The sequence below is a fragment of the Pan paniscus genome, chromosome 4, assembly GCF_029289425.2.
Source record: "Pan paniscus chromosome 4, NHGRI_mPanPan1-v2.0_pri, whole genome shotgun sequence".
In the NCBI taxonomy this organism is placed as follows: Eukaryota; Metazoa; Chordata; class Mammalia; order Primates; family Hominidae; genus Pan; species Pan paniscus.
Window position 1 is genome coordinate 122,691,235 of NC_073253.2, and position 25,873 is coordinate 122,717,107.

Below are 25,873 nucleotides of genomic sequence, written 5' to 3' on the forward strand. Positions count from 1 at the left end.
TTATCCCACTGTAAGTATCTGGTAGAGATGTATCGTAAAGTTCTTGACCCCTATATAATTCAACAATTAGATCCCAAGGCTATTAAACTAAGACTTTAAAACAACAACAATAACAACAACAATGTGGCTGTGTATGGTGGCTCATGACTATAATCCCTGCACTTTGGGAGGCCCAGGCAGGAGCACTGCTTGAGGCCAGGAGTTCAAGACCAGCCTTGGCATCGTAGTGAGACCTTGTCTCTACAAAATATTTTTAAAAAATCATCTGGGCATGGTAGCATGTTCTTGTAGTTCTAGCTACTCTAGAGGCTGAGGTGGGAGGATCGATCAAGCCCAGGAGTTAGAGGTTACAGTGAGCTATGTTTGTGCCACTGCACTCCAGTCTAGGTAGCACAGTGAGAACCTGTCTCTAAAAACAAACAAACAAAACAAACAATAAAAAACACCTGACCTGCTCAGTTCATCTAGGGTTTGTTTACACCTAGTACAGGTACACAGAACTGGGCATTTCTGTTGCTGTCATTTAGAATCAGTTCCTTTAATAAGCATCTTACAGTTCAAAATGCATTTCAAGGTTGTATCTGTTGTCTTAGTTGGTGAACCATAGGCATAGATAAACTGAAGAAAAATCAAGGCAGTGAGATTATTTGGTGCCTCTCAATTTGGCAATGCTGTCCAGATTTTATTTATGACATCTTTTTATACTAAAGTGGGGATTGCTAAGAAAGTCATGTTTTTGTTTATTTCTCCTTTCATATTTCCGGACCCCATATACAAGCCTACACTTCTGGACATACAGTCACCAGCAAGTAGGAAATGTCTAAACTCCAGTTTTTAATTGGCAATGAAAAAGACTAAATGTAAAGTAGTTCTGGGTTTCCTTGCAGGCCTGAACTCACTCCAGTTGTCTTTGTAAAAATGAATAAAAGGTCCAAGCCTTGTTTTTTCTTGATAGAGTTACTGGGCAATTTCGTTTTTGAAATTTTACATTGTGAGAACTAAGTTGTCCTTTCTGGCATGAATGATTCATGCAAGACAAACAAATAATACAAACCAAGGTCAGACACGTTAGTGCAGCTTCATACACAGTTGGAGGATGTTTTTCTAGGGCATTCTTTTTGCTGGGCTGGGACATCCCAATGTGCAAATCAGGGAATTTCTGCTGTTACTAGATCTGTGCAGTGTCACATATAACAAAAAGTACTTTTTGTGTAATTAGTGTGTTCCACCATCTTCATTTTACAAAAAATAAAGGTTGGGGACTACCCCAAGGTTCCATAGTGATGAATTGGCCATGGGCTAGCTAGGGCCCAGGTCTAGGCAATGTAAAGAGGCTACAGTCCCTCCTTGAGCCAGCTAGTGATTGAGGAATTTTGTAACAAGGTGAACATGATGGTAAACATCACTTCTTTCTTAAAGGGCAAAATGAGTTCATCTATTTTTATCAATTGCTTGGTTGGTTGCTGATGGAGTCCTTTGGATGAGACAATGTACCCTTATTCCTTCCTCCAGAGCACCTCTCCATTTAACATTTCTGTTTATCTCTAATCGTGCCCCCTTTCTTGTCCTTTGTCTACCTGAAAACAAGAGATTTACTAGATTCTCTCCATGTGTTCAAAGACTTTTTCTAATGCCTTGTTTTTTTGTCAATACCTGTGTGATTATGGACATGATAGGATATTCCTTATCAAAACTATTCTGATGAACCTGCTGCTACATCTTGAAGCCTGGGAACTGTCATTTTAAGCAAACAACTATTATTTCTCAGATAAACAGTTGTGAGACATTTGTTCTAGAATGTTCCCCTTTGAAAACCAGGCAGAAGCAGTTAATCTGCACTGATTCCGGTTTTGTAATTGATGACCATCACTTCTTTGGGGTGGTCAGCGTGGTATAAGGGATGATTGCAGCTTTGGAGACATTGCATTGATGGATTTGGGTTGAACCCTTGCTTTTGCCACTCAAATGCCAAGTGGCTTTGAGCAAATTGCCATTTGAGTTCATTTTGCAAATGGAAATATTGGAATAATTATATCTAACTCATTGAGTTATTGTGAGGTTTAAATAAAATAGCTGCATAATGTCCCTCATAATGTAATAATGCCTGGCACATGTTAGAAACTCAATGTATCTTAGAAAGCCTCCCCCTCCACTCTCTGTTTCATGTCGTTTGCATGGAAAATTAGGCTGAGGGTTTGAGGCAGGTTAGGAGAGAAGAATGTACCTAGAATTTTGATGATGATTCTCTGGGTTTCTCTGCTTGTGAAAGTTATAGCGCTCTACACTCACAATCACTCTCATTTATTCACCAGATATTTTCTGAATGCCAGCCATGTGCCAGGTACTACATGGGCCTAATTTTCAGATCCATATACTCTTAAAGCTAATGACATTGATACTATGTTCATAGCAAGCTTTCTAGCTTTTTTGTTTGTATAGTATTATCATTATTATCATTTTGAGGCAGGATCTCACTCTGTCACCCAGGCTGGAGAGCAGTGGCACCATCTCAGTTCACTGCAGCCTCGACCTCCTGGACTGAAGCAATCCTTCCTCCTCAGCCTCCTGAGTAGCTGGGACTACAGGTGCATGCCACCACATTCAGCTCACTTTTGCATCTTTTATAGAGATGGGATTTCGCCATGTTACCCAGGCTGGTCTCTAACTCTTGAGCTCAAGCAATCCACCCACCTCAGCCTCCCAAAGTGCTGGAATTACAAGCGTAAGCCACCATGCCCAGCCTACATAGAATTATTATCAACTTCTAGAAGCTCTTCAAATCTGGCTAGCTCCTTAATTTTCTTTTTTCTTTTTATTTATTTATTTATTTATTTATTTATTTATTGAGACAGAGTCTGGCTCTGTCGCCCAGGCTGGAGTGCAGTGGCGCGATCTCAGCTCACTGCAAACTCCGCCTCCTGGGTTCACACCATTCTCCTGCCTCAGCCTCCCAAGTAGCTGGGACTACAGGCACCCGCCACCATGCCTGGCTAATTTTTTGTATTTTTAGTAGAGACAGAGTTTCACCGTGTTAGCCAGGATGGTCTCGATCTCCTGACCTCGTGATCCACCCACCTCAGCCTCCCAAAGTGCTGGGATTGCAGGCATGAGCCACTGCCCCTGGCCAATTTTATTTTTTCTTTGAGAAATGTCTTATGTTCTCACTACTGAGGTAATTTCTTTCTCAGTGTCCCTAAATACTGAGTAATTGGCTGACCCCCAAAGCCTTACTCAGTGAATCATTAATCATTTGTTGCTCTGCCTTAGAAAGAGTGCTGGTTTCATATTAGATGAAAAATATAATGGTGGAATATTATACTTAACTGAAACATATCATTTCAGCACTTCAGGAGCAGAATGGCCTCATGTAAAGCCCTTGACCTTTTGTATGCAGAAAGCCTTGGGTTTGAGTACTGATGCCACCACTGACTAGTTTTGGGACATTTTACCTAAATGTTCTAATCCTAAATATCCTCTATGTGCTTGTCATAATTGTCATGAGGACTAGAAATAGCTGTAATCCAGTCAGAATGGTTACTATTAAAAAGTCAAAAAATAACAGATGCTGGCGAGGTTGTTGGGAAAAGGGAATACCCTGTTGGTTGGAGTGTAAATTAGTTCAATTATTGTGAAAACAGTGTGGCGATTCCTCAAACAGCTGAAAGCAGAACTACCATTCAACCCAAGAATCCCATTATTGGGTATATATCCAGAGGAATATAAATTGTTCCAACATAAAGATACATGCAGGTCAATGTTCATTGCAGCCCTGTTCACAATAGCAAAGACATGGAATCAACCTAAATGGCCATCAATGGCAGATTGGATAAAGAAAAGGTGCTACAAATACACCATGGAATACTGTGCAGCCATATAAGAGAATGAGATCATGTTCTTTGCAGGGACATGGATGGAGCTGGAGGCCATTATCCTTAGCATACTAATGCAGGAACAGAAAACAAAATACTGCATGTTCTCATTTATAAGTGGGAGCTAAATACCGAGAACACATGGACACATAAAGAGGAACAACAGACACTGTGGCCTATTGGCAAGTGGAGGGTGGGAGGAGGGAGAGGATCAGAAAAAAATAACTATTAGGTACTAGGCTTAGTACTTGGGTGATGAAATAATCTGTATGACAAACCCCCATGACACGAGTTTACCTTCATAACAAACCCGCACATATACTTCCTTTTTAAAAAGAAAGAGATATGTAAAGCATAAAGCACTGAACCTGGCATGATGTAAATGCCCAGCAGATAGAACCATTTAAAAAACCTTACTGCTTGATTTTCTTTTACTGCCAAAAGGATACATATTTACTGTAAAACATTTAGAAAACCTGGTTAAACCAAATGAATAAAAGAATAATCATGCATAATCTCAAGACCCGGAGATACCCACTGATGCCATTTCACTGTAGCTCTGTCTCTCTTTCTCATTTTAACCCTTTTCCCTCTTTTCCCCAGATAGTAGTTTCAACCATATGCAGTTGCTGCATCCTTACCTAAATTAATGAGTTTCATCAGGTTCATTCTGATATATTGCTAAAATTGGATTACATGGGGCATTTTTTTTTTTTTTGAGACAGAATCCCACTCTGTCATCCAGGTTGGAGTTCAGTAGAGCAATCACGACTCACTGCAGCCTCAACCTCCTGGGCTCAAGTGATCCTGCCACCTTAGCCTCCTGAGTAGCTGAGACTACCAGTGCAAGCCACCAAGCTGGGCTAATTTTTGTATATTTTTGTAGAGGTAGGGGCTTGCTGTGTTTTCCAGGCTGGTCTCTAACTCTTGACCTCAAATGATACTCTTGTCTCAGCTTCACAGAGTGCTGGGATCACAGGCATAAGCCACTGTGCCTGGCCTTTTTAAAATCTACTTTTTATAATTATGATATCATAAATATTGTTCCAGTTCATAAAATCATCTTCTATAAAAATCATTTAATTAATCGATAGTATTCCATTGTTTGACTGTACCAAATTTTTTTCACCAGCTGCCTATTCCTGGAAAACTAGGTTGTTTTCAATTTATTGTTATAATCAGTGCTAGGATAAATGTCCTTATAGCTTTGGAGAGAGTGAAATATAGTGGTTTAGAACACGGACTCTGGAGGCAGGAGGTCTGTGCTTCACCCCTTGCTACCTGCGTAACTTTGAGCAAGTCACCTGGATCTCAATTTCTTCATCTACGTAATAGGGACAACAATAGCACCTGTTTCATAGGGTCACTATGAGAGTTAATCTATCACAATGCTTGGAACAGTGTCTATGGGCATGCTAAGGTATTATTAATGAGTTGGCTATTTATCTTTTATGAATGGTTATTGTCTTTATGTGTATATATACATACATACACACATGCGCGCGCGCACACACACACACACTCACACACACACTCACACACACATACATGCTTATTTCTTTAGGAAAAACTCCCAAGAGAAGAATTTATGGTAAAGGGGCTTTATTAGACTGTGCCAGACTAATTTCTAATAAGGATGTGGTAATTTACTGTCCTGTAGTACTATATAAGAGTGCTGGTTTCTAGCTGGGTGCAGCAGCTCATTCCTGTAATACCAGCACTTTGGGATGCCAAGGTGCGCAGATAGCTTGAGCTCAGGAGTTCAAGACCAGCCTGGGCAACATGATGAAACCTCATCTCTACCAAAAATACAAAAAATTAGCCGGTCATGGCAGCATGCATCTATAGTCCCGGCTACTCAGGTGGGAGGATCACTTGAGCCCAGGGAAGGTTAAGGCTGCAGAGAGCCAAGATCGCACCACTGCACTCCAGCCTGGGTGACAGAGTGAGACCCTGTCTAAAAAAAAAAAAAAAAAAAAAGAGAGTGCTGGTTTCCACACAAAGGGAGAGGCTACCATTATCACTGTAAGTATCAGTCTCAACATTATTATTATTATTATGACTCAGGGTGCACAGATTTTCACCTCTGAAATCAGAATGCATCTAATCATCATTGTCAAACAGATGACTGTCATTCATGATTGTACAAAACCTTCTATTGACTCTGCTGAAATGAAGAAAGAGTGTCATTGCATCCTAACATCGATGAAATTCCATTTCATTTGGAAATTACAGAACAAGGCAAGCAAATATAAAGATTATGAACTAGTTGCTGGGCACAGTGGCTCACACCTGTAATCCTAGAACTTTGGGAGGCCAAGGCTGGAGGATCTGTTGAGGCTTGGAGTTCAAGATCAGCCTGGGCAACATCGTGAGACCCCATCTCTACAAAAAGTAAAATAAAGAAAAATTATCATCTGAGTTCAAAGTGAATGACATGGAAAATAGATAATGCCATTTTCAGAGAGCATCTTAGATCGGTTCTCAAAAGTGTGCCTAAGGACAGAGTTTCCTGAGCTGCATTTCGAAGGCTGGGGAGTACTGAGGGAGCAAGAGGACAGGTCTACTATCTCTCCATAGTTATTTCTACTTCTTTTTGTTGTCTACAGAGCTGTGAAAATGATAATGGCCATAGTACAATAGCAGAGAGAATCAAGTTCGTGTTCATAAGCTTTTGGCTGTTGCATGTATCATTCCCTGCAGCCCCTGCACCCCTCACACCCAGACTTCCTACTTAACAGTCCTCTACCCTGTACCTAAATGTGGCACACCCTGCCTTTTGGTCTCAGTTTAGGCATCAGTTTAGCTGGGAAGCCTTTTCTGATGCACCAACACTGGTTGGTTAAGTACCATCTCCTTATGTTTTCCGTTGTACCTAATCCATCCCCTGACCTTATTACTTATTATTCAGTATTGTATTGCTTCAGACTTGATGTCTCTGTCATTAAATGGAAAGCCACTGGAAGCCTGTGCTGTTTATTTTCCTTTGAATTCCAGCCTAGCACCACGTCTGACACATGACAGGTACTTAAAAAATATCACTTGAATGAACTTCAGAACCCAGCCCGTGAATGTAACCTGGGGTTACTGGGGTATTGGAAGTTATAACCGTAAGGGTTCCAATGTGAGTCTATTGTCTTGAGAAGATCCAGTTCTCTACTAGTTTTCACTCACGGACTGGAGCTTGGATTATATGTAATCCAAGTAGTACCCAGCAGTTTAAACTTCCAACTTCTTATGAGAGCTTATTAGAGCAAGCTGTCTGTGCCTGTCTGAGACTCTCATTAAGCCATTCCATGAAATATCTGCATGAATCTGGGCATCTTGCATCTGAGAGCCCATTTCCGGCGGTTAGCGCAGTTAGAACTGAAACCAGAGGCTGAAAATGAGTCGGCACTTGCTCACTAGCATTTAGGTCACTTTCAATTTAATCTGAAATAAAATTTTGTTCCTTTACTTCTTTTTTAAAAATTAGGATACTCAAGCTATTTTCATGTTAACTATATATTTTCTAAGTTGTTAGTGGGAGTAGCCAACCAGTCACTTTCTCTTGTGGAGTGAAAGAAACTCTTGTCCTGTGAGATTAGAGTGAAGTGTTAAGGAAAAGATGTCAGATAGTTTGAATTCAGACCTTCTCCGAGCTGTCTCTCCAAACGTGGTACTTGAATTCAGGATAACTGGTCAAATTCTGCACTAAACATAAGGAATGAATTCTGCCTCCAGTCTAGACAAAGTCAGTGTACCCTTGTAGTTATCAGGGATGAGAGCTGGCTTATGTGCTGTAGACTGTGTAACTCACTGGGATACATTTAAAAATGGATGCATTGAAGTGGTTAAATATGACAAATGAAGAAAGGAAAGGAAGTCACGGTAATGTCTGAATTCAACCCAGGTTTCTGTGTCCTACTTGTTCTTATACCTATTTGTCTGTAAACATGTGGATTTTTTTCCTGAATAGACCATGTTGATGTATGGTATTCACATTGTGAGGTCCATGTATTAGTGGCATTTTAGGAAAATATAGCCCGAAGTGGGGAAGCTATCACTTGAAAACATGTCATCATGCTTGGACATAGCCAGGAAATTAACCATGTCAGCATGATAATATTTCTTGAAAAGCCTGAAACCCATTTTTCTATGCTGATAGTTATCAGTTTCTGCTATAAACTCACTTGTATTATGATAAGATATCTTCAAAGTTTTTTTTGTTCTTTTTTTTTTGTTCTAATCCTAAGAAAACAGAGCTGGTGTCTGCCTGACTGCCCCACTGGGAGATAAGTTGTTGAATGAGGTGTAGAACAGGGTTGTGAAGAAGAGGAAGAATCAGTTCTGTCCCCTCAGTTCCTCTACTTCTCCCTACCTCTCTCTTGTTATATAAAACATGTTCTGTAAAGTGTATGTGCTTGGGGCCACCCTGACCACAGTGTCACATGGGGGAAAATTCTGTAATAACCCACCATGATTTTTAAAAGTGTTTTGACATGATCTTGTTGTTTTTATCAAAGTAATTTTTATTAGGTAAAATTTATTTTTTGTTGGTCAACTAATTCTCTACTGAACATAAGGAGTTGACAGATATTTAATTCAATATCTGAGGTTCCTAGAAGTTAAGAGGGACATGGAAACTTTGGAGAGCATTCAGTGAAAGGATAAATGAAATTGAATAAACTTTTTGAAACTATGGAAAAGTATTGGAGTTGTAGTATTTAGAGAAGAGCAGGCCAAGCTGCATTCACGTTTGGGAATAAGGTCATTTTTAATACAGAGGAGAGTGGTGAACTGGTTTACTATATTGTGAAAAAGTCAGGAGAAAAAAAGGATTCAATGATAAGATAATGGATTTGGCTCATACGGAATGATTTTTCTTACTCTTGAGGATTGATGAATCAAGTAACAAGTTACAAAGGCCTGTGTAATTTATTTTGGAGTCCCTTCAAAACAGGATGGAGTCTTCTCTACCTGGGGTAGCTGAGATCAAAAGGGACATACCATGTAATTTTCTTAAAGATTTTTTTCTTTTGAGATCCTAGATTAAAAGAATTACAGTGGAAAAAAGACTCATTGTCCATATCCATAGGCAATAAAAGAAACAACTCATATGAATAACAATTAGGCTTCAGTCTCATTTTGAAACTACCACCTAATCTTATTTTGTGAAAGAAGATTGTGAGTTCTTAGGTAATTGCTTTCTTGATCTGCTTTAGGTTCAATAATTCTCTCTCATTGTTTTTAATTGTATTAAAGTGTGTTTATTAAAGTACTAATGAGACCAAAGTCATACTGATTAAAAACAGAATTATTCATTTAAACCTTTTGATATTATGAAATCCAAGGTAGAGTCTAATATTGGAAGACGAATTCAGTACTTCTGATGAGTTGTTTGCTGTGTACCTAGAGTTTTTTTCTTTTGAACAATTTATTCCAGATCTGTTGAAGTTACAAAATTTTTATGAAATGAAACTTTTTTTTAATCGTAAAAGCAGTTTATTTTGAGCTCTAGGCAGGGTGCTTCTTCTTCAAGTGATTTTTACAGCATCTAATAAATATACCGCTGGCTCAGCAATACATACTAAGAGTAGATTTTGTTTATCATCACCCTCTTTAATTTTTTAGAATGTTTGGAATTGAAGTTTTTTTCCTTCCCTGCTCCCCTTTTCTACTCACTGACTTTTGTATTGCAGCCACTCTTTCTTTTCTTTGGAACTGCACTTTAAATATATCTCTCAAATGCCATTTTCTTCCTTTGTCTTTTACCTGGTTTCGTTTGCCTATTATCTTTTCATTTAATTTGCATTCTTCGGCTTCAGGCTTGTATTATTTTTTAAATATGTCAATATATTTAAGCATATTTGTCCATTTTTTCTGCCCTTTTTTTTTGGTCAGTAATTCAGATTACCTTCCAAACACAGATGTTTTGACTGATATCTCTTTCTTTTTTTTTTTTTTTTGAGACGGAGTCTTGCTCTGTCCCCCAGGCTGGAGTGCAGTGGCGCAGTCTTAGCTCACTGCAAGCTCCGCCTCCCGGGTTCACGCCATTCTCCTGCCTCAGCCTCCCGAGTAGCTGGGACTACAGGCGCCCGCCACCATGCCCTGCTAATTTTTTGTATTTTTAGTAGAGACGGGGTTTCACCGTGTTAGCCAGGATGGTCTTGATTTCCTGACCTCGTGATCCGCCCGTCTCGGCCTCCCAAAGTGCTGGGATTACAGGCGTGAGCCACTGTTGACTGATATCTTAAAAGCAGATCAGTAGTTTACTTCTTAGAGGACTCAGGACTCTGGCCCAGACCTGTAGCAGGGTCAGTCCACTCCCCAGTACTTCTGACTCTGTGTCCCCTCTCCCTTTTCACGGTTACTGCCTGTGATGGTCATCTGGACTGTTGCCATTTTTCTTGCTCCATCTCTCTGCCTTTCATCGTCAGCTCCTTCCACACACCTAGGAGGAGGCAAATCTGTGCTCTCCCTTCTTAAAATCTTTCACTACCAATCCCTTGTTCACAAGATGCAATCCAAACCCCTTAATATGCAAAAAAGTCCCTGCATGAGCTGATCATTCCCGTCTGCCTAGCCAGCCTGCTCTCCTTGCAGAACCCCTGAGCTCTTCCCCTAGCCCACTTCTCTAGCCACATCAAACTCCACACTCTGGATGCAGAACACAGTCTGAGTAAAGGCATGGAGACTTTTTATTTATTTATTGACATGATTGTCAATGAAGTGATAATTAAGCAATGGAGTGACAGGAGGTGGCCCAGTTGGTGCTGAGCACCAGTTCGTGAAGCATTGCCATGGGTTGGGGCCAGGGCCCTGATGTCCAGCTAATGAATGGCGATGAGAGGTCACCAAGCCATTCTCCCCGAGAGGCGAAGAAATCTGGTTCTCCCTTACCCACTGATATCCACTGTTTCTCTCCTCAACTTCAGCCTGCGATGGTGATCACTGGGGTCCCCACTGCACCAGCCGGTGCCAGTGCAAAAATGGGGCTCTGTGCAACCCCATCACCGGGGCTTGCCACTGTGCTGCGGGCTTCCGGGGCTGGCGCTGCGAGGACCGCTGTGAGCAGGGCACCTATGGTAACGACTGTCATCAGAGATGCCAGTGCCAGAATGGAGCCACCTGCGACCACGTCACGGGGGAATGCCGCTGCCCACCAGGATACACCGGAGCCTTGTAAGTCACATGCTGCCCAGCAGCAGAGCAGAGCCCACCCACCCTCTCCATTCATGCTGCTGCTGCCATCATATTTCTTGTGCCTCAGTTTGCATTGCTGCCTGAAGAGTTACTGATGGGTCTAGGCTGCAGGCACAGTTATAGAGGTCAGCAGTGATGGCCACTAGGTGCTGCTGCTGTTTGGCCCTTGCACATCAGATCCCAGCCTGAATCTAAGGGTCAGCTTCCATGCTTTCCTTCTAGCAGGCAAAGAGAGAGAGGGTCAGTCAGGATGTTGTGTTGAATGGCACTATTTGGGGGTTGTTGGGGCATATTTGGGATTCTGTTTGGATCTCCCGAGATTATGTTCATTTATACTGCTGGTTGTTAATGATCCATGTCTTTTTGCTCTTTGTGGCAATTAATTAGCTGGGGAAAGCTGGGTGGGTTCAGTGCATTAGAAGAGAAAAGGAGGAAGGTGTTAAAAATAATCCATAATATAAGATTAACTCTTAGGGATACATACGTTATTTAATGCTCATGGATACATATTGCTTTGTGAATGTGAAGATATATGTATTACATCTATGTAGATTTTGTGCACACACATAGTTTAATTCTTTCTGAGGAACATTCAAGCAACTACTTAACCTCCACTGTCTTTATTTTGTTGGAAGGGCATTCTTCAGTTCACTTCTATTCACCAACAGAATTAAGAGGCAGAAGTTGCTAAAAAAAAGTAAGAGATAGAAAAATCCTCTTCCCTTACTGAGAAAATTACATTTATAAATCAAAGAACTAAAACTTGAAAAAACAAAATGTGGCTGATTAGGTAAACACTTCCTGCCAACAGTGTTAAACGCCTGTAGAGTGGAGCTAAAGAAAAAAATTGCATTAGCCTAGAAAGCCCTGATTTTCAGAATTGATGATTATCTCAAAGTGTTTAATTGTTAATATTGCTTTTATGGGTTTTCATCAAGACCTCAATGGAACTGGGCTCTGGGAAACTTGGAGCGATTTCCCAGGAGAGCAGGAAAGACAAAGGCTTAAAGAAGAAGGGCCATGCGACACGTGGGTAGGTGAGGGAAGGGAAACTTGTCAGTCAGTAGGAGAGAACACCAAAAATGGATGATGAGAAGGAGTTCATGTCCTTTGCAGGGACATGGATGAAGCTGGAAGCCATCATTCTCAGCAAACTAACACAGGAACAGAAAACCAAACACCGCATGTTCTCACTCATAAGTGGGAGTTGAACAATGAGAACACATGGACACAGGGAGGGGAGCATCACACACTGGGGTCTGTCTGGGGGTGGGGGAAAAGGGGAGGGAGAGCATTAGGACAAATACCTAATGCATGCGGGGCTTAAAACCTAGATGACAGGTTGATAGGTGCAGCAAACCGCCATGGCACATGTACACCTATGTAACAAACCTGCATATTCTGCACATGTATCCTGGAACTTAAAGTAAAATTTTAAAAATTAAAAAAAAAATGGATGATGAATATGTGCACAAAGGGTGTGATGTGCAACATCTCAATTTTCTTTGGGAACAGAACAAACATATAAACAAAAGTAGACTTAAACTGGAGCACAAGCGCTTTATAAGTGTTACACGAGAAGTTCCTGTCATCAATGAGTGTTTGGCCAGTTTTCTTCCTCAGTGTTCTCAGATAGGATAGCTTCTCTTCAAACCGAAATGGCTTTATTAGAAAGTACCCCAAAACAAAGGGAAGGACTGGGTGACTCCTCAAAGACACTTCCAGGCAATATGATTAATGTTCTTGATGTTAATTAATTAAATGAACAGTTATTGAACACAGAAAGCTTGTCTATTTTGGGGACCCTGGGTACAGTGAACCCGAGGGTCATGTGTCTGGGAAATAACAGTGTCCTTTGTCACATGTTAATCCCTCAGCTGTGAGGATCTTTGTCCTCCTGGTAAACATGGTCCACAGTGTGAGCAGAGATGCCCTTGTCAAAATGGAGGAGTGTGTCATCACGTCACTGGAGAATGCTCTTGCCCTTCTGGCTGGATGGTAAGCTTCCTTCCCACCTCCTCTGCCCCTGTCCCAAAGTCACCCATTCCAGGATACTCAGTGCATACACATGCAGGAGACTTTAGCACAAAGGAAAGTTACCATGATGGTTGAAGATTCCAAAATTGGAAAGACTCAAGCCATTTTAAATCTGAAACTCTTCAGTTCTGAGGAGACAGAAGAAGGTGATTTAGTCCTAGACTTGAAGTGCATTGAAGGTTGTCATGTAAAGGGTAGTGGCCATCTGTCCTGCATTTCCCTTAAGGATAAAAAAAAGAGAGACAAATATCTAGTCTCACATGACAGTCAGTGCTGATAAACACTGGATTTATTTAACAATCATTTTCATAATTTTGTTCCATGAGTTGCTGTTGTTCTTTGGGAACATTATTCTTAACAGTGCAAGTGTCACGTGAAAAAAAATCATAGAAATCTGGGGATACATTGAGGTAAACCACATTTACCAAGTATTGCAGGACTTCTCAGAGCCTTGAGTGTGATAATCCAAGAGGAAGCTATTGAACATGTTTTCCAAATTTTGACGAGAATACCCTTTCTTCATGTAGCAATTTCACATGCTTAGAGTTATGTAGAATACACAGTGACAATTAGCTTCAAATTAGACATCTGAAATCAGGAAATATAATAATATTGATGTCATCTCTCTGAGTTGGTTTGTGCCTGTGTCTGCTTGAAGGCAGATGAGTGAGCAACCAGTATCTGTTTCCTTCATTAACAAACTATTTAACAGAGCAATTGACTTCTTTATCACCTTCTATTTCCATGAGCAGTGCTAAAGCTGTTCTTTCAGAGGTTACAAGGGACTTAATTACCAAGACCCTTCTGTTCTCATTTAGCTTCATTTCTCCAAAGCTTTTCACTCTGTTGAGTACCAACCTCCCTTCCTTAATCCCTTTGCCTTCTATTTTTCTAATCATCCTGTCTCTTACCTTTCATACTAAAGATCCTTTTTCTAATCTCCCTTCTTCTGCATACTTCTTCATTACAAGATTTCGTAGGTTTAAGTCTTGTTCTTCTCTTTTCTCACCATAAATCCACTCTGGCAATCTCATCCAGACCCATAGCTTTAAGAAGTACTTGATGGTTTTTCCAGATTTTGATCTTACCTGCCTTGAGCTTAGATTTATATTTGTCACCCCAACCTTGATAACCTATAGACACAAAGCCACCGTCTCTTTGGGCAATGCCCAAGCTAGAGTCTCCAAAGCCAGACCTGGTAGTAGAATTGGTCTGGTATTGCCTTTTCTTGTGGCTATGGAACAAAGGAGACCTGGAGTCCACTTTTCCATGAGGGTCTTGGGAAGTAAGAACAGTTTAAATGTCAAGGCCATTGGGACAAGTATACAATAAAAATCAGATCCGAGAGGGTTAGAAATGGTGAGTAGCCCAGACAAAGTTCATTCTGGAGCCAAAGCATGGAGAAACAGCATGAGGCAATGGAGTTAGAGAGAGAGGAGAACTTTAAGTGCCTGAGGATGAAGACAAGGTGAAAAAGAAGCTGTTTAAGGAGTACTGAGCAGGTTTGAGCAGGCCTGGCAGAGTCAATGATAATAAATTTAATAAATCCAAACTTGTACACCCAAGCCTTTAGTAAGGCTACTCCTTCTCTACCTTTTTTGTCTTGGTTAAAACTAACACTTCTCTCTTAGTTGTCTGAGGTAAAGAAGCTGGGTTATTTCTGACTCCTCCTATTCTTTCATTTCCTATACTCAGCCTTTTGCCAGTGTTGGTCTTTTGCAATGAAAGTATTTTGCTGGAGCAGCAGAGTGTTGAGAACTCCATGCTCTTTGGATAAAGAACTTCAGGCCTTTTACTCCTAGGACTTCTGTGTAGATATTGTTTGTGGAGCTGCCTTGCCTTGAGGCTGAAGCTCTTCTCAGTTGGGATGGTCAGGATGTGGGTTAATGGTAACCACAGGCTTGGGTTATGAGTCCCAGCACGTGGACAGATGGACCCCTCCCTAGTGGCCTAAGGGAGCCTCCCCTCACCTCTTTATCTGTGTCCTGGGCCCCTTACCTTACTTCCGCTTCAAAAATGCTTCAGTTTGTTTTTTTCTCCGGTGTAGCTGAGCTTTCAATTTATACTTCTTCTTTACAACATGTTATTTGTGCTGTCATCCTAGGTGCTTTTCAAAGATGAATATATATTCCTATAGACACACATACCTTCGTATTGAAACTAAGAGAAATCATGTCCTCTTTAAAGCTGCTTGTGAATGTTAATCTTTATGCATGAAAATATTTCAGCGCATTTCTGAAGCTTATGTGGGACCATTATGGGTAGTTAAGTCAGGCCCTGGGAGAGTGAGAATTTTCACCCCTGCTTACCACAGACTGACCTTCAGTATGTTATTCCTACAGTCATGCTTTTACCTCACATTAAGTATACCATGTCAGGCTAGAATGGAGAGACTAGAGCGATTTTTACATCCCTTCCCCTCCCCACATTGTGAGCTAATTGAGGGTTGTTACCTTATCTTTGATTCTCAGTGCTTAGCTCAACACAGGCACATAGATGATTCTCAGTTAAGTGCTGATTCGAATCATCTCTCAAAGGCCTTTTCCATTCCAAGAGTCTGTGGAAGAAATTTCCCTGTTTGTAGATAGCTAGAAACCACCAGAGGAGACTTAATTAGCACACCAACTGCCTTTGTGGGTAGCCAGGAGTTAGAGGAAATGTATTTTCTTATGCTGTCCAGAATAAACATTTAGGAAACCATCTGGTGTTCACTAGCCTCCAATTTCAGAGTGCCCACAGTCTGCCTTTTTTTAGAGAGAGGGAGGACAGAGCAACAGCTTCCAATAGTTAAAAACATTAGAAAAATCCCTGTTATTTGGGATATGTTGTTTGTCTAATTATAACTCCAATAAATAGATGAGAAGCTATGAGCCCAAGTGATACAGCCAAGTGAAGAAGAAAACAAGAGTATTTCATTGACTTATTGGTACAGTATCTTATTCCTATCCACGCAAGATTGGAGTAAATATAATGACTGTGCTTGACAAGATGGACAGCCTCTAGGGTGAGGAGAAATATCCAAGTTACTCTCTTGGTTTTTCTCCCCAGGAAATAAGTTTTCCTATTGATCTTGGCTCAGCAATGCTTGTTGAATCTGCTGAAAATAAAATGTTTTTCTTCTGAAATAAATGTCTAGGTTCGTTCCTGTAGAAGTCTGTCTTCGGCAATGTGATTGTTAATTCAGGTACACAAAATTTCATCTTGTGTTATGCTACATTTTAAGAAATAAAGTCAATGATAAAACATGTGTTTTCTCTAGAACACATGGTAAAGCATTTGGATATTCCATGTGCGGCAGATGTTGCCATTTATGTAACGGATGCTCAATAAGTATTGTTGACTTATTGTGCATGTAAGACACAAGGAAGAACACTTATGAGGATTTATACATTCCTTAGGTTGCCATAATAATTTGATGTAACTTTGTTTTAAACTTCAGTTTTTAATATGGATTTTGCTTAACATTACTATTCAGCCGTCTTTGAATGTATCTTGAGATTTGGGCTTACTGAGTAATTAAGTCAATTTAATGTTTCTAATATTTTAAAGATGATGAACAGTTTATGTGCTCTAAAATTCTCTAATCTAATTTTCTTGCAGCCCTGTTCCCCATCCCTCCTTTCTATTTCCTCTCTTTTCTTCTTCATCCATCAGTTGTCTTTCCCTGGCTGGAGGCCCATCTAATTTTCCAAGTCTCTTTGAATGCAGGGCACAGTGTGTGGTCAGCCTTGCCCCGAGGGTCGCTTTGGAAAGAACTGTTCCCAAGAATGCCAGTGCCATAATGGAGGGACGTGTGATGCTGCCACAGGCCAATGTCATTGCAGTCCAGGATACACAGGGGAACGGTAAGAGATGCCCTTGTATTTCTCTGACTGTTTATAATGATGTGAAAGGGAAGTTTGTAGGGTCCGGGGAGCATCTTCAATACCATGTGTCCATGACTCTTCCATAATATTTCAGAAGTAGCTATACAGCCTCAATGTGTTTGACAGATTCTATCCTAATTCAGTGTATAGAAACTGAATTATAAATAGCAATGGTAAATTGAAGATAACAGAAAAAGCACTAAAAAAAGACCATAAAATATCAGCTATTCAGAACCCATGATGAAAATGTCATTCTAGAGAGTTGAGTGTTTAGTACTGCCACTTACATTGTAAGTACTTGGTGATAGATTTATTTTTAAATGGGATGTGTACTTAGGTACCTTTCAAAAGTATAAAGTTGCTTTCTTATGATTCAGTATTCTGTTAAGAATATTGATCATTATATTGTGTGGTGGCGATAGAGTCAGATCTGCTGGAACTTATAGGGCCCTCTGGTCCCACACGAAACAGAAAAAATGGCTGTGCTCATGCGGGTCTTACTGCCGCTGTTTATCATCCTCTGTATTTAATGGTAAACTGTTATCTCAGAGCGCTTTGCACACCCTACTTCTTTTTCTTTAATTTTTTTATTTTTATTTTTTTTGTGGGCACATAGTAGTTGTATATATTTATGGGGTACATGAGATGTTTTGATACAGGCTTGCAATGTGAACTAAGCACATCATGCGGAATGGGGTATCCATCCCCTCAAGTATTTATCCTTTGAGTTATAAGCAATTCAATTACACTCTTCAAACTATTTCAGAAAGTACAATTAAGTTACTATTGACCATAGTCACCCCATATGCTATCAAATAGTAGGTCTTAGTCATTCTTTCTAATTTTTTTTGTACCCATTAACCATCCCCATTTCCTCCACACCCTCCCACTATCCTTCCCAGCCTCTGGTAACCATTCTTCTACTCTCTGTGTCCATGAGTTCAATTGTTTTGATTTTTAGATCCCACAAATAAGTGAGAACATGTGATGTTTGTCTTTCTGTGCCTAGCTTATTTCATTTAACATAATGATCTCCAGTTCTATCCATGTTGTTGCAAATTACTGGATCTCATTCTTTTTATGGCTGAATAGTACTCCATTGTGTATATGTACCACATTTTCTTTATCCTTTCGTCTGTTGATAGACACGTAGGTTGCTTCCAAATCTTAGCTATTGTAAACAGTGCTGCAACAAACATAGGAGTGCAGATATCACTTCCATATACTGATTTCCTTTCTTTGGGTATATACCCAGAAGTGGGATTGCTGGATCGTAAGGTAGCTCAATTTTTAGTTTTTTGAGGAACCTCCAAACTGTTCTCCATAGTGGTTGTACTAATTTACATTCCCACTCACAGTGTACAAGGGTTCCCTTTTCTCTGCATCCTCACCAGCATTTGCTGTTGCCTGTCTTTTGGATATAAGCCATTTTTAACTGGCTTGAGATTATATCTCATTGCATATATAAATGCAAATCATTGTAGTTTTGATTTGCATTTCTCTGATGATCAATTGTGTTGAGCACCTTTTCATATGCCTGTTTGCCATTTGTATGTTTTCTTTCAAGAAATGTCTATTCAAATCTTTTGCCTATTTTTGATTGGAATATTAGACTTTTTCCTATAAAATTGTTTGAGCTCCTTATATATGCTGGTTATTAGGTTGGTGCAAAAGTAATTGCGGTTTTTACCATTGAAAGTATCGGTGAAGACCGCAATTACTTTTACACCAACCTGTAACCCCTTGTCAGATGGATAGTTTGGAAATACTTTATCTCATTCTGTGGGCTGGCTCTTCACTTTGTTGATTGTATTCTTTGCTCTACAGAAAATTTTTAACATGATGTGTGCATCCTTCTTTTAATGCTCTTGAATCTGTCATGTCCTGGAAGACTAGGTAGCCAGGCTCACTGGATGTGTGTGTAGGATTTGAGAAGAGACTTGAGAGGCAGAAGGTCATAGTGATTGAAAACAATTATTTGGAATCTAGGTTTAGGTAAATGTGTCCCTGGAAACACTTTTTTTTTTTTGAGATGGAGTCTTGTTTTGTCCCCCAGGCTGGAGTGCAGTGGCATGATCTCGGCTCACCACAACTTCCATCTCCCGGGTTCAAGCAATTCTTCTGCCTCAGCCTCCCTAGTAGTTGGGATTACAGGCGCATGCTGCCATATCAGGCTAATTTTTTGTATTTTAGTAGAGATGGGGTTTCACTGTGTTGCCCAGGTTGGTATCGAACTCCTGAGCTCAGGCAAACTGCCTGCCTCGGCCTCCCAAAGTGCTAAGATTACAGGCGTTGGAAACACCTTTGTCTGTAACATCCTAATAATAATTGTGCTTCTCTCTAGGGTTGTAAGGATTAAATAAGTTAGTGTGTTAAAACATTTAAAACAGCCCTGGAACTTATCAATATTAGATTTTATTATTCTAGAGCAATTTCTATGAACTGTGTAAATACTAGTGATTATCAGTTTGAGTGCTGTTTACAAGCTGCATAAATATTAGCTATCATTATTTTTTATGATGTCTTTGAATTAAGAATTCCTTCAACTTCTTTTCCCTTATTTTTTCTCTTTCTAAAATCTTGGTCTAATTTTATGACTTTTAATAAGATACTGTCATGTTTGTTCCCTCCTGCCTCCAACTTAGACCCTGTACTTTCTTATTAAATTTATTTCTGAGTATTTTGTAATTTTTTAAAATTTCATTTCTGCCTGTAATTGGATATTTCTGGTTGAAGAAAAACTTGCTTTTGACTATTTACTTTTTAATTTATTCATACTACCAAACTTTCAAGGTAATTTTAATGTTGTTTTTAGCAAACTCTGGAGTTATTTAGTTATACTATCATATCATCTACAAATAAACATAAGTTAGTCTTTTCTTTTCAATATGTATAATGATTATTTCATTTCCTTGAATTATTGCATAAATTTGAGCCTCCAAATTAATGTTGACAAATAGCAGTAAAAGTAAAAATCCCTGTCTTGTTTCCAAATTTATTGGAAATGGCTTCAGTATAGTTTCATGTTTGCTATTGGTATTTAGTAAATTATTTTCTTCATTCTTTTTTTTTTTTTTTTTTTTTTTATTATACTTTAAGTTTTAGGGTACATGTGCACATTGTGCAGGTTAGTTACATATGTATACATGTGCCATGCTGGTGCGCTGCACCCACTAACTCGTCATCTAGCATTAGGTATATCTCCCAGTGCTATCCCTCCCCCCTCCCCCCTCCCCACCCCAGTCCCCAGAGTATGATATTCCCCTTCCTGTGTCCATGTGATCTCATTGTTCAATTCCCACCTATGAGTGAGAATATGCGGTGTTTGGTTTTTTGTTCTTGCGATAGTTTACTGAGAATGATGGTTTCCAATTTCATCCATGTCCCTACAAAGGATATGAACTCATCATTTTTTATGGCTGCATAGTATTCCATGGTGTATATGTGCCACATTTTCTTAATCCAGTCTATCATTGTTGGACATTTGGGTTGGTTCCAAGTCTTTGCTATTGTGAATAATGCCGCAATAAACATACGTGTGCATGTGTCTTTATAGCAGCATGATTTATAGTCATTTGGGTATATACCCAGTAATGGGATGGCTGGGTCAAATGGTATTTCTAGTTCTAGATCCCTGAGGAATCGCCACACTGACTTCCACAATGGTTGAACTAGTTTACAGTCCCACCAACAGTGTAAAAGTGTTCCTATTTCTCCACATCCTCTCCAGCACCTGTTGTTTCCTGACTTTTTAATGATTGCCATTCTAACTGGGGTGAGATGATATCTCATAGTGGTTTTGATTTGCATTTCTCTGATGGCCAGTGATGATGAGCATTTTTTCATGTGTTTTTTGGCTGCATAAATGTCTTCTTTTGAGAAGTGCCTGTTCATGTCCTTCGCCCACTTTTTGATGGGGTTGTTTGTTTTTTTCTTGTAAGTTTGTTTGAGTTCATTGTAGATTCTGGATATTAGCCCTTTGTCAGATGAGGAGGTTGCGAAAATTTTCTCCCATGTTGTAGGTTGCCTGTTCACTCTGATGGTAGTTTCTTTTGCTGTGCAGAAGCTCTTTAGTTTAATTAGATCCCATTTGTCAATTTTGTCTTTTGTTGCCATTGCTTTTGGTGTTTTGGACATGAAGTCCTTGCCCACGCCTATGTCCTGAATGGTAATGCCTAGGTTTTCTTCTAGGGTTTTTATGGTTTTAGGTCTAACATTTAAATCTTTAATCCATCTTGAATTGATTTTTGTATAAGGTGTAAGGAAGGGATCCAGTTTCAGCTTTCTACATATGGCTAGCCAGTTTTCCCAGCACCATTTATTACATAGGGAATCCTTTCCCCATTGCTTGTTTTTCTCAGGTTTGTCAAAGATCAGATAGTCGTAGGTAAGTGGCGTTATTTCTGAGGGCTCTGTTCTGTTCCATTGATCTATATTTCTGTTTTGGTACCAGTACCATGCTGTTTTGGTTACTGTAGCCTTGTAGTATAGTTTGAAGTCAGGTAGTGTGATGCCTCCAGCTTTGTTCTTTTGGCTTAGGATTGACTTGGCGATGCGGGCTCTCTTTTGGTTCCATATGAACTTTGAAGTAGTTTTTTCCAATTCTGTGAAGAAAGTCATTGGTAGCTTGATGGGGATGGCATTGAATCTGTAAATTACCTTGGGCAGTATGGCCATTTTCACGATATTGATTCTTCCTACCCATGAGCAAGGAATGTTCTTCCATTTGTTTGTATCCTCTTTTATTTCCTTGAGCAGTGGTTTGTGGTTCTCCTTGAAGAGGTGCTTCACATCCCTTGTAAGTTGGATTCCTAGGTATTTTATTCTCTTTGAAGCAATTGTGAATGGGAGTTCACTCATGATTTGGCTCTCTGTTTGTCTGTTGTTGGTGTATAAGAATGCTTGTGATTTTTGTACATTGATTTTGTATCCTGAGCCTTTGCTGAAGTTGCTTATCAGCTTAAGGAGATTTTGGGCTGAGACGATGGGGTTTTCTAGATAAACAATCATGTCGTCTGCAAACAGGGACAATTTGACTTCCTCTTTTCCTAATTGAATACCCTTTATTTCCTTCTCCTGCCTGATTGCCCTGGCCAGAACTTCCAACACTATGTTGAATAGGAGTGGTGAGAGAGGGCATCCCTGTCTTGTGCCAGTTTTCAAAGGGAATGCTTCCAGTTTTTGCCCATTCAGTATGATATTGGCTGTGGGTTTGTCATAGATAGCTCTTATTATTTTGAAATACGTCCCATCAATACCTAATTTATTGAGAGTTTTTAGCATGAAGGGTTGTTGAATTTTGTCAAAGGCTTTTTCTGCATCTATTGAGATAATCATGTGGTTTTTGTCTTTGGCTCTGTTTATATGCTGGATTACATTTATTGATTTGCGTATGTTGAACCAGCCTTGCATCCCAGGGATGAAGCCCACTTGATCATGGTGGATAAGCTTTTTGATGTGCTGCTGGATTCGGTTTGCCAGTATTTTATTGAGGATTTTTGCATCAATGTTCATCAAGGATATTGGTCTAAAATTCTCTTTTTTGGTTGTGTCTCTGCCAGGCTTTGGTATCAGAATGATGCTGGCCTCATAAAATGAGTTAGGGAGGATTCCCTCTTTTTCTATTGATTGGAATAGTTTCAGAAGGAATGGTACCAGTTCCTCCTTGTACCTCTGGTAGAATTCGGCTGTGAATCCATCTGGTCCTGGACTCTTTTTGGTTGGTAAACTATTGATTATTGCCACAATTTCAGCTCCTGTTATTGGTCTATTCAGAGATTCAACTTCTTCCTGGTTTAGTCTTGGGAGAGTGTATGTGTCGAGGAATGTATCCATTTCTTCTAGATTTTCTAGTTTATTTGCGTAGAGGTGTTTGTAGTATTCTCTGATGGTAGTTTGTATTTCTGTGGGATCGGTGGTGATATCCCCTTTATCATTTTTTATTGCGTCTATTTGATTCTTCTCTCTTTTTTTCTTTATTAGTCTTGCTAGCGGTCTATCAATTTTGTTGATCCTTTCAAAAAACCAGCTCCTGGATTCATTAATTTTTTGAAGGGTTTTTTGTGTCTCTATTTCCTTCAGTTCTGCTCTGATTTTAGTTATTTCTTGCCTTCTGCTAGCTTTTGAATGTGTTTGCTCTTGCTTTTCTAGTTCTTTTAATTGTGATGTTAGGGTGTCAATTTTGGATCTTTCCTGCTTTCTCTTGTGGGCATTTAGTGCTATAAATTTCCCTCTGCACACTGCTTTGAATGCGTCCCAGAGATTCTGGTATGTTGTGTCTTTGTTCTCGTTGGTTTCAAAGAACATCTTTATTTCTGCCTTCATTTCGTTATGTACCCAGCAGTCATTCAGGAGCAGGTTGTTCAGTTTCCATGTAGTTGAGCGGCTTTGAGTGAGATTCTTAATCCTGAGTTCTAGTTTGATTGCACTGTGGTCTGAGAGATAGTTTGTTATAATTTCTGTTCTTTTACATTTGCTGAGGAGAGCTTTACTTCCAACTATGTGGTCAATTTTGGAATAGGTGTGGTGTGGTGCTGAAAAAAATGTATATTCTGTTGATTTGGGGTGGAGAGTTCTGTAGATGTCTATTAGGTCCGCTTGGTGCAGAGCTGAGTTCAATTCCTGGGTATCCTTGTTGACTTTCTGTCTCGTTGATCTGTCTAATGTTGACAGTGGGGTGTTAAAGTCTCCCATTATTAATGTGTGGGAGTCTAAGTCTCTTTGTAGGTCACTCAGGACTTGCTTTATGAATCTGGGTGCTCCTGTATTGGGTGCATAAATATTTAGGATAGTTAGCTCCTCTTGTTGAATTGATCCCTTTACCATTATGTAATGGCCTTCTTTGTCTCTTTTGATCTTTGTTGGTTTAAAGTCTGTTTTATCAGAGACTAGGATTGCAACCCCTGCCTTTTTTTGTTCTCCATTTGCTTGGTAGATCTTCCTCCATCCTTTTATTTTGAGCCTATGTGTGTCTCTGCACGTGAGATGGGTTTCCTGAATACAGCACACTGATGGGTCTTGACTCTTTATCCAACTTGCCAGTCTGTGTCTTTTAATTGGAGCATTTAGTCCATTTACATTTAAAGTTAATATTGTTATGTGTGAATTTGATCCTGTCATTATGATGTTAGCTGGTGATTTTGCTCGTTAGTTGATGCAGTTTCTTCCTAGTCTTGATGGTCTTTACATTTTGGCATGATTTTGCAGCGGCTGGTACCGGTTGTTCCTTTCCATATTTAGCGCTTCCTTCAGGAGCTCTTTTAGGGCAGGCCTGGTGGTGACAAAATTGGTCAGCATTTGCTTGTCTGTAAAGTATTTTATTTCTCCTTCACTTATGAAGCTTAGTTTGGCTGGATATGAAATTCTGGGTTGAAAATTCTTTTCTTTAAGAATGTTGAATATTGGCCCCCACTCTCTTCTGGCTTGTAGGGTTTCTGCCGAGAGATCCGCTGTTAGTCTGATGGGCTTCCCTTTGAGGGTAACCCGACCTTTCTGTCTGGCTGCCCTTAACATTTTTTCCTTCATTTCAACTTTGGTGAATCTGACAATTATGTGTCTTGGAGTTGCTCTTCTCGAGGAGTATCTTTGTGGCGTTCTCTGTATTTCCTGAATCTGAACGTTGGCCTGCCTTGCTAGATTGGGGAAGTTCTCCTGGATAATATCCTGCAGAGTGTTTTCCAACTTGGTTTCATTCTCCGCATCACTTTCAGGTACACCAATCAGACGTAGATTTGGTCTTTTCACATAGTCCCATATTTCTTGGAGGCTTTGCTCATTTCTTTTTATTCTTTTTTCTCTAGACTTCCCTTCTCGCTTCGTTTCATTCATTTCATCTTCCATTGCTGATACCCTTTCTTCCAGTTGATCGCGTAGGCTCCTGAGGCTTCTGCATTCTTCACGTAGCTCTCGAGCCTTGGTTTTCAGCTCCATCAGCTCCTTTAAGCACTTCTCTGTATTGGTTATTCTAGTTATACATTCTTCTAAATTTTTTTCAAAGTTTTCAACTTCTTTGCCTTTGGTTTGAATGTCCTCCCATAGCTCAGAGTAATTTGATCGTCTGAAGCCTTCTTCTCTCAGCTCGTCAAAATCATTCTCCATCCAGCTTTGTTCCGTTGCTGGTGAGGAACTGCGTTCCTTTGGAGGAGGAGAGGCGCTCTGCCTTTTAGAGTTTCCTGTTTTTCTGTTCTGTTTTCTCCCCATCTTTGTGGTTTTATCTACTTTTGGTCTTTGATGATGGTGATGTACAGATGGGTTTTTGGTGTGGATGTCCTTTCTGTTTGTTAGTTTTCCTTCTAACAGACAGGACCCTCAGCTGCAGGTCTGTTGGAATACCCTGCCGTGTGAGGTGTCAGTGTGCCCCTGCTGGGGGGTGCCTCCCAGTTAGGCTGCTCGGGGGTGAGGGGTTAGGGACCCACTTGAGGAGGCAGTCTGCCCGTTCTCAGATCTCCAGCTGCGTGCTGGGAGAACCACTGCTCTCTTCAAAGCTGTCAGACAGGGACATTTAAGTCTGCAGAGGTTACTGCTGTCTTTTTGTTTGTCTGTGCCCTGCCCCCAGAGGTGGAGCCTACAGAGGCAGGCAGGCCTCCTTGAGCTGTGGTGGGCTCCACCCAGTTCGAGCTTCCTGGCTGCTTTGTTTACCTAAGCAAGCCTGGGCAATGGCGGGCGCCCCTCCCCCAGCCTCGCTGCCGCCTTGCAGTTTGATCTCAGACTGCTGTGCTAGCAATCAGCGAGATTCCGAGGGCGTAGGACCCTCCGAGCCAGGTGTGGGATATAGTCTCGTGGTGCGCCGTTTTTTAAGCCGGTCTGAAACGCGCAATATTCGGGTGGGAGTGACCCGAGTTTTCCAGGTGCGTCCGTCACCCCTTTCTTTGACTCGGAAAGGGAACTCCCTGACCCGTTGCGCTTCCCAGGTGAGGC

The 25,873-nt window shown here is 40.4% G+C and overlaps 1 protein-coding gene across 3 annotated transcripts in view; it reads left to right on the forward strand.

Moving 5' to 3' along the window:
- Nucleotides 1-25,873, forward strand: part of MEGF10 (multiple EGF like domains 10) — a 235,899-nt gene that overhangs the window by 156,403 nt on the left and 53,623 nt on the right. For all 3 annotated transcript variants that reach the window (XM_034960437.3, XM_063604607.1, XM_003826672.5), the window contains 3 exons: nucleotides 10,787-11,033; nucleotides 12,932-13,052; nucleotides 16,800-16,936. In XM_034960437.3, the coding sequence (XP_034816328.1) occupies nucleotides 10,787-11,033; nucleotides 12,932-13,052; nucleotides 16,800-16,936 (505 nt within the window). The remainder of the gene's footprint in view (nucleotides 1-10,786; nucleotides 11,034-12,931; nucleotides 13,053-16,799; nucleotides 16,937-25,873) is intronic.